The sequence below is a fragment of the Mus caroli genome, chromosome X (assembly GCF_900094665.2).
Source record: "Mus caroli chromosome X, CAROLI_EIJ_v1.1, whole genome shotgun sequence".
Lineage (NCBI taxonomy): Eukaryota > Metazoa > Chordata > Mammalia > Rodentia > Muridae > Mus > Mus caroli.
In genome coordinates, this window is record NC_034589.1 from 29706499 (window position 1) to 29715991 (window position 9493).

General features: G+C 42.1%; 1 protein-coding gene across 1 annotated transcript in view; it reads right to left on the reverse strand.

Annotated features, from left to right (window-relative positions):
- Positions 1–9493, reverse strand: part of Kiaa1210 (KIAA1210 ortholog) — a 159867-nt gene that overhangs the window by 144194 nt on the left and 6180 nt on the right. Inside the window, exons 3-4 of the mRNA XM_021153776.2 lie at positions 7033–7201; positions 2901–3027 (exon numbers count right to left, since the gene is read on the reverse strand). Of these exons, the coding sequence (XP_021009435.1) occupies positions 2901–3027; positions 7033–7201 (296 nt within the window). The remainder of the gene's footprint in view (positions 1–2900; positions 3028–7032; positions 7202–9493) is intronic.

Below are 9493 nucleotides of genomic sequence, written 5' to 3' on the forward strand. Positions count from 1 at the left end.
TGGATGCTCACAGTCAGCTATTGGATGGAACACAGGGCCCCCAATGGAGGAGCTAGAGAAATTACCCAAGGAGCTAAAGGGATCTGCAATCCTATAGGTGGAACAACATTATGAACTAACCAGTACCCCACCCCCGGAGCTCTTGTCTCTAGCTGCATATGAATTAGAAGATGACCTAGTCGACCATCATTGGAAAGAGAGGCCCATTGGTCATGCAAACTTTATATGCCTCATTACAGGGGAACGACAGAGCCAAGAAGTGGAATTGGGGGGGGTAGTGGGGGGAGCGTGTGGGGGACTTTTGGGATAGCATTGGAAATGTAAATGAAATAAATACCGACACCCCCCCCCGAAAAAAAGGGTAGGCTTTGAGGTTTCAGAAGCTCAAGCCAGACCTAGTGGCTCACTGTCTCTTCCTGTTGTCTGCCAATGTGAATGTAGAACTCTCAGCTCCTTCTCCAGCACCATGTCTGCCTCTGTGTGGTCATGTTTCCCACCAGTGTGAAAATGGACTAAACCTCTGAAACTGTAAGCCAGTCCCAATTTAATGGTTTTCTTTATAAGAGTTTCGTCATGGTGTCTCTTCATGGCAATAGAAATTCTTACTATGACAATAGTTAGTTCCAAGGACTGGGATACTGCTGTGATAATCCTGACCACACATTTATTTGGAAGAATGTGTTGGGACTTTGGATTAGAAAAGCTCCTGAATGCTTTAAGTTGGGGCTCAATGGGCCACACTAGCAGAAGCATGGAAGACAGTGGAACTGGGTATGATTTGAACTCGGGAGCCTGCCTTAGAGGCTTCAGAAGAGAAGAATATTTGTATGTTGCTTAGAAATCAATCTTTTGATATTTTGGTGAAGAGCACCGCTGCTCTTTGCCCTTGTCTAAAGAGTCTGCCTGAGGCGAAGTTGAAGAGTTATGGATTGACTGCTTTGGCAGAGGACATTTCCAAACAACCTAGCATTGCCTGTGTTGCATGGCTATTGAAGGCCAGTCTTATGCAGATCTATACTGAAAAGGAGCAAGCTGGGCAAGGAAAAATACAAAGTGTACAGTTAGAGGATAAGGGGGCACTAGAAAGTGTAAACAGATTAAAAGAAAAGCCTCATTCTAAGTGGGATAAAGGGAGTGGTGACCTCTGGGCAAAACACCACTCAGCTAAGCTTCCAATCTGTAAAAATGAATTAAAGACAATTGACAAGGAATTAAGGAAGGACTTAGAGCCCGGTATGGTAGTGCACACCTTTGATGCCAGAACTCGGAAGGCAGAGGAGAGTAGGTTCAAGCCTAGCCTGGTCTATTGAGCAAGTGCCAAGACAGTCACGCTTAGGCAATGAAGGAAACCATCTAAAACAGAAAGCTGGTGAAAATGTAATTGAAAGAAGGGTTCATATTCCATCTCCAGCAAGCAGCAGAATTTGACAGCTGCAGCCACATGGTTCTGGCTTTAGAGTCAAGGATACAAGAAAGGGGCTATAGAATCTCCCTCCTAGATTAGGGAAAACCACTAAGGCCAGGCATGTGTGAGGGTATCCCTGCATGGAGGCCTAGAGTGGCCATTGTGTGAAGCTGTGAAGGCAAAGCCTGGATTGTCTTGGAGATCCAGAGATGTTGGAGACGCCAGAGTCATGAGATACCTGCTGAGAAAAGCTGCTAACAGGGAATGGAGCCAGCCCAAGAGAAAAAAAGAGTGTTGTGATGTCAACAAAGCTGAAGGAATTGGAGATCTGAAGAGTGCTTTGACATCAGACATGGAGATGAGGAGTTTGAAGTCTGCACAGTTGTTTTTCAGTCTTGCTTTGGTCCAGTATTTCCTCAGTATGCTCCCTTCCCTACATTTTAAAACAGGGATGTATATTCTGTGCCATTATATATTGAAAGTATATCGTCTGCTTCTTTGGATTTTATAGGAGATTACAGTTAAGAGATTGCATGAATCTCAGAAGAGACTTTAAACTTTGGACTTTTAAACAGTGCTGATAGTGTGGTAGAATATGGGGACTTTCGAAGTTGGACTATGATATGGCTACAAGCCAATGTGGGCCAGGGAGTAAAATGTGGTGGTTTGAATGAAAATGGCTGACATAGGCCCCTAGGGAGCAGCACTATTTGGAGGTGTGCCCTTGTTGGAGTAGGTGTGGCTTTTTTGATGCAAGTGTGTCACTGGGGGCAAGCTTTGAGGTTTCAGATGCTCAAGTCAGGCTCAGTGTCATTCTTTTCTTCCTGCTGCTTCTCTAGCCAGAACCATGTCTGCCTGGATGCTGTCATGTTTCCCACCATGATGATAATGGACGAACCTCTGAACTGTAAGCCAGCCCCAACTAAATGTTGTCCTCTTATAAGAGTTGGCATGGCCATGGTATCTGTTCACAGCAATAGAACCCCTAACTAAGACAGCCTGCCTATGTGACACATATTGGCATGGTATTACTTCAGTAAGTTTTGAGCCTGGGGCGCAAATTCCACTGCTGAAAGAACAGTGGTCCCCAGATCTACTCAAAGCTGCAAGGACACCACTTCCTGTGATTTTAGGCAAAGTTCTGGAAGTAGAAGATCTCTGTAGAGAGACAGAAAAGCTTGGGAGTGGGCATGCTAACACTTAAAGTGTAAACTGTCAAAAAAAGAACCAACAACAACAAAAAGAATAAACTGTCCACTATCAAAATAATGATGGTATCCTTGGGTGTGACAAATAAAAGCACACAGCAGCCAACACTGTGTGTTCATCATGTCACATAGTTAAATGCCTATTTATATATTGTATTATTTGAGATTTAAGATAGTCCTGTGAGAGAGAATTAGTTGATAATCAGGATCAAATTCCTCCCTCCTTTGAGAAGGGATCAGGATAGAAGAACAGTGTCTAATCAGAGTGAGGTCAAACTCATTGTTACCTTTAGTGATTTGCTTCTGTGGGGCGCTGGAGAAGAGGGTAGCTTGCCTGCTGCTTTTTCAGGCTCAGGATCCAAACAGAAGACACTGTCATGGGATATGGACTTGACTCCCATGCCGCTCTTGGGCCTATGTGGAAAGGAAAAGTCTTGTAAAAGCAGTGCAAGGGATTAAGAATTAAAGGGCAAGGTATTTTCATAACATAGATACCATAGAGAACTCAGAAGGATGCAGAGATGCAGGTGGGCTGACACTGAAAGCCATCTCTGAGATGGAGAGAGAGAATCAAAAAAAAAGAGTGTGGACCCATTCAACATATACACTTCTCTCTTACACACACACTCATACATACACATACGTGTACACACATACATACATACATACATACATACATACATACATACATACATACATAGTTTATGTTCAGAAAAATGTCTGGGAGGTATCTGTCAGATTATTAGTGGTGAGTCCCTCTGAGGAAGGGTTCAAAAGAAATGAGAGGGATTTTCATTTTCTGCCTTGTGCCTTGGATTGATTTTAATGTCTAAAAATTATTTGTGTATGCCTTTGTTGTGGTTCATAGTCATCATGAAAGCAATAAGGGGTATATGGGAGGACTTGGAGAGAGGAGAGAGAACAGAAAAATGATATAACTATATCATAATCTCCAAAAATAAAAGAAATATTAAATTTTTATATTTTACAGGCAAACACTACTGAGATGGTTTAGTCATCATAGAATTTATCCATATATCATACAACTCCATAGTGACAATCTTGAGAAATGGAAGGGTTATTAAAAAATCTTTCACACTCAAATTTCCCTTGAGTGTTTTTATTTTGATTTGTTTTGAAATTCAAGGATTTTCCCAGATACTTACTGTCTTTCCTTTTTTACATGTATTTATTATTTAGTGTCTGCTTGTCTGTCTGTCTGCTCGTCATCTGTCTGTCTGTGTACATGCTTGCCCACATATATGGGTCAGAGAAAACAACTTCAGGAAGTCAGTTTTCTCCTTTCACCATGTAGGTCCCTAGAATGAAACTCGGGTTGTAAGCTTAGCAGCAAGCAGCTTTACTCATTGAGGTATCTAACAGACCCCAAGATATAGGGCTTTTTTTAGTTGGTTTTTCCCTTTGTTTACAAGACCTTAAAGATACAGCTATCCTATACATCTATCCTATACATCTATCCTATCCAAAGCATTCTCATGCATCATTCATGTGTCCCCCTCCCCAGATCAATTAGTAGAAAGGCTTTCCAATTAGGAATGGGACCAGCTTGATCTGAAGTGTGTGTTCTAACAACTTGGAGAAATGTTAGAAACAGAAGAACAGCAAATGGCATGTCCTTGGGGACATAGTAATACATTTTTCAGCCATTCGACATGCAAGTGTGGATGCATGCCAGTGTGAATGGGGAATGATGAGGGTACTTGTGTAAGAAACAAAGGAGTGGATGGAGAGAAGACAGGAAGAGAGGGAGCGCCATCAGCAGGCTAATGCCGTGCTGCAGCACACAGGACCCTTGCTCCCTCTATTTTGCTGCATCTCAAGTTGCCTCCAACGGAGTTCCCAGATTCTTCTCTAGTCACCATTTCATGATGGTTGCTTTAAGCATGATCTCTTTTTATTCTTTTTTATTAAAAAACTCTGTTTTAAAATTTACTTACTTACTTTATTCTTTGAGAATTTCATACAATATATTCTATATTCTTTCATCTACTTTCTTTTTTGTTAAAATATTATTACTTCATTTTCCCCTCCCCCAGCTTTCCTGTAACACCTCCCATGCCTGTTCCCTCTCAAATCCATGGCCCTTTTCTTTAATTACTATTGTTACATATATAAATAAATATATGAATAAGTAGAAAAACATAACCTGCTAAGACCATTTCCCGTTGTGTGTGTGTTTTCAGGGTTGACCACTGGGGATTCAATAACCAAGTAGTATTTTCTCCGCCCCCCTCCAACTCTTACTATTCTTTCCCACTTCTCCCTCTCCTCTTCATGTCCCCTTTTTAAAATCACTGTCTCCAATTAGTGTTTCCGATAAACACGTGGGTGTGGGGCCATCCACTGGGACACGGTTAACCTGCCACACCTCTTAAGAAAACTGAGACTCTCTAGTAGCCACCAACTACCAATAGCTCCTCATTTAAGCGTAGAACCTCATGGTCCCCTCCTTCATGCATGCTGGAATGGTGACTGCAAAGCCCTGTTTTTTAAATTGTGACTTGCAATCTTGTATGGGTTTATGTACTGGGAAACATACAATGATTAAAAATAATTCAAAATCAATTGCATAACAAATATGGGGTGTTTCTGGCAGTGCTCATGCGTGTTGTATTGTGAGCTTTCACTGAAACCTTGATTCTGAACACACAGCCCATGTACTTTGCACTCTGCATGCCAATGAAACACTTTGGTTTTTTCTACACTGTTTTCTACACTTATGAAAATATAATAGCTCAATGATAAGAAAGACAATATTTTCTTACTATCAAACCTCAACATGGAAATTTTAAAACAGTATACTTTTGGATTATACTGTGTTAAAATGTTTGATTTTGTTTGTTTGTTGTTCCATGATACTGTTAAGAGGTGTGGACTTGTAGGAAGAAGGGTGTCACTATGGGGACTTTGAAACCCTGCCCAGTGTGGAAAAGCTAGTCTTCTCCTGTTTGCCTTCAGAACAAGATATAGAACTCTCAGTGTGGTGGTTTGTATATTCTGAGCCCAGAGAGTGGCACTATTAGAAGGTGTGGCCCTGTTAGAATAGGTGTGGCTTTGTTGGTGTAGGTGTGTCACTGTGAGTATGGGCTGTAACACCCTCATCCTAGCTGCCTGGAAGCCAGACTTTCCCTAGAAACCTTCAAATGATGCTGAGAATCCTCAAGCTCCTCCTGCACCGTGTCTGCCTAGATGCTGCCATGTCCCCACCTTGATAATACTGGACTGAACCTCTGAACCTGTAAGCCAGCCCCAATTAAATGTTGTCCTTTATAAGACTTGCCTTGGTCATGGTGTCTGTTCACAGTCATGGAAACCCTAAGACATGACTGATTGTTTAGATGAATAAAAAGCCTGAACTCACTTCCAAACACCCAAGTGGTATTGTTTAAGGTTTTTGTCCTAGTATATTAAGCAAGGGACAAAAGCCAGGAGTGATCTTCAGGCCCTTTATAACTTATGCTCCTTGCAAAACTATCTCTCCCTCCTCACCTGCTTCGAGTCTCTCTCAACATTTCTTAATGTAACAAATACAGCTGAGTTAATGAACCATTTTGGAGTGAGAAGTTACAATCTTTGTAAAAATAGCCATTACCAAGTTGCAAAAACAATGCAAGCTAAATCAGACAGCCCTTCCATCCTCCACCACTCTGGTTTAGACAGGCTGGTTATAGTCTTATTTTTGAGACAATGTCCTACAATGGCATTGCTTGTAAGGTGTGAAATCAGTCCTTCTGTTGTTGTGAAATAGTCCTTGACAAGGCTATCTGGAAGTCCACATGGTAGGTGCACTCATTAAAGAATCATACATACTTCAGAGTCATCACACCAAGGGAAGTGTTTGGGACATACTGGGAGAGTCTTAGCATGGCAGAGCCTCAGAGGGTGGCTAGGAGCACTAGTGAACTCTGTGCAGCACCTCTAGATGTCTGTAGTTTAATGCCATGAGAACTAGTCTAAGGAGTGCTCCAGAGAGGGATCTGATCCAGAGATAGCTGGGTATCCCAATGAAAGAGAAATAGGATGGGTGTGAGTGATGGCTGAGAAACAGCCTTCCTCATATCTCTGTGACCTCCCAGTGTCCTAGAGGGGAATGAAAGATGGATTGAGGTGGCTAGCTTGTTTCTGTGCTTTTACAGCAACACAAGATTTTACATTTAAGCTCTTGTATGCTAAAATGCTCCTCTTCCTGAGATTTTATTATCCAAATCTGCAACCTAGGGGTGAGGCAAGCAAACTAGGCCAAAAGACTAAACCCCTGTATGACATGGACCATCCTGATGTTATGAAATGGACCACAAGCTCCTCATGAGCAGTAAGGCGGGAGTCTGATTGTTCTACTTGCTTGTGCCTGTTCTGGATCTAGCCCCAGCCCCAGCCGCTGACCCCATCTGGGCTTACTTGGACTCCATCACTTGCTCTTCCAGAGCTGGCTGCAGAGAAGACCCACTAACACTGCTGCTGGAAAAACTGGGCTTTAGTACTGCCACTTCTGGGACTTCTTCTGGTTCTTTCTTCTTCTTCTTGCTAAAAAAGTTCTTAAAGGCTTTAAACTTAGATTTCTTCTTTCCTGGAAGCGAGAAATGGACATGAGGCCAAGTGTGATGGAAGAAGTAAAGGGAGAAGAGAGATGGAGCCTTAGTGGCAGGAAGAGGCTGGTGACTCCAGGTACCTTGTAGATTTCACCTCTGGTACCCATCAAACTATTCACTTGTTTGTGACACCCTCAGAAACTGAGTAAGCAAGTATCTGCATTGCAGTGGGAAGTAGCAACCCAGGCCACAGACTGGGGCCATAAGGCAGCCTCAATTCAGGCTAAACTCATAAGATGCCCACTTGCTTGTCAATTTCAATGACTAAGAAAGCTCATCTGCATCTTATTTGGGGGCCTTCATGCTTGTACCTTTTGATTACTCTACTTTACTGTGTTTGAGTTTATTGGAGGGAAGGCTTGGGATGTCACTATATAGACTAGCTGGTCTTTAAAATCCCGATTCGCCTGCCTCAGACTCCCTATTGCTGATATTACAGGCCTCACCACCACCCTCATGTATGGCCTTATCTTTATTATTTCAAATATTTAAATCTAGGAAATTGGGGTAGAGGTGGGTTTGTATTCTGTAGCCCAGGGTTCCTGCCTGTGCAGCCAGAGGGGGCTGATATAGCTTGTGCTACCACCATGTACTTGGCCTTCTTTTTGAATCTTTTAATTTCTTAAATCTAGGAAAGTGTAGGGGTCAAAAATGAAACAAAACAAAACAAACCCCTGTAGCCCAAGCTGTCTAAAACCTCTCTATCCTCTAGTCTCCACTCCCTTAGTTCTGTCAGTACACGCCTGTGCCACCGCCTAGACCTGACTTGTCTTTTGATGGTTTAATTTTGCAAAGCCACAAAATTCTAGGGGTTGAAAAACAAAAACAAAAACAAAAAACAGACCTCAAACTTTCAATCCTCCTGCCTCCATACCATGAGCTCTGCTATTGCAGGCCTGTGCCACCTCCCCGGCATTGTCTTTTAAACTTCTAATGTCTTAAATCTGGAAAACTGTAGGGGTTTACAAAAATGGGGTCTCACTAGGAAGACAGCCTCCCACTCTTGAGCTGCCTGTCTCCAAACCTAGGTTCTGGTATAACAGCCTGTGCCACCAACCCAAGCAGTGTCTTCTTTTGTAATCTTCTAATTTTTTAAAGTGATGAAATTGTGAGGCTTTTTTAAATGGTCTCCATATATAGCCTAGGCTAGTTCCATACACTTGGCCCTCCTTCCTTTGCACCTCAAGGGCTGATTTTACAGGCCTGGGCCACCTACCAAGGCGTAACCTTCTCCTTTAATGTTTTAATTTTTTTTTAATCTAGGGAAATGTATGTGTTTCTTTTCTAAAAAGGCATCTCTGTGTAGCCCAGGCTACGCCTAAACTCTATCCTCTGGCTTCAGAGGTGGTATTGTAGGCCTGTAGGCCTGTGTCACCATCCCAGGCTTGACCATCTCTGTAAACCTTTTTAAATGTTTTAAGTTTAAGGAAATGTTTAATGTTTGAGGAAATTGTGGAGATTAAAAACAACAGGGTCTCACTCTATAGCCTAGGCTGCCCTCAAATTTGGGACTCTCTTACATCCACACCCAAAGTGTAGGTGCAGCAAGTCTGTGATCCCCACCCCAGGCCAGACCTTATCATTTACTTTTAATTTCTTTAATCTAAGAATTTGTGGTGGTTTTAAAAAGAAAAAAAAAAAACTGAGTCTTACTCTATAGCCCAGGCTATCCTCAAACTTTTGATCTGGAGTTTGGTATTGTAGGCCTGAGCTACCACTTCAGGCTTGGCTACATCCTAGTGACATACTGTAGGCCACCACTGCAGACTAGGCCTTCTCTTTTAGTTGTTTTTTTTTTAAGTTTTATTTATTTATTATATGTAAGTACACTGTAGCTGTCCTCAGACACTCCAGAAGAGGGCATCAGATTTTGTTACAGATGTTTGTGAGCCACCATGTAGTTGCTGGGATTTGAACTCGGGACCTTTGGAAGAGCAGTCGGCGCTCTTAACTATTGAGCCATCTTGTCAGCCCCTAGTTGTTTTTTTTTGTTTTGTTTTAATTTTTAAATCTTGGAAATGTGGGAGTTTAAAAACTGAGGTCTCATACTGTAGCCCAGGTTGGCCTGGAACTCCCTGTTCTTCTCTCTACATACCCTGAGTACTGCTGACGATGCTAGCCTGTGCTACCAGCCAGGTTAGCTGGGGTTATTTAAGTTTCTAGTTTTTAAAATCAAAGCTGTGAGGGCTTTTTCTTAAAAAAAAAAAAAAAAAAAAAAAAAAAAAAAAAAAAAAAAAGGGTCTCACTGTGTAGACTAGGCTGGCCTCAAA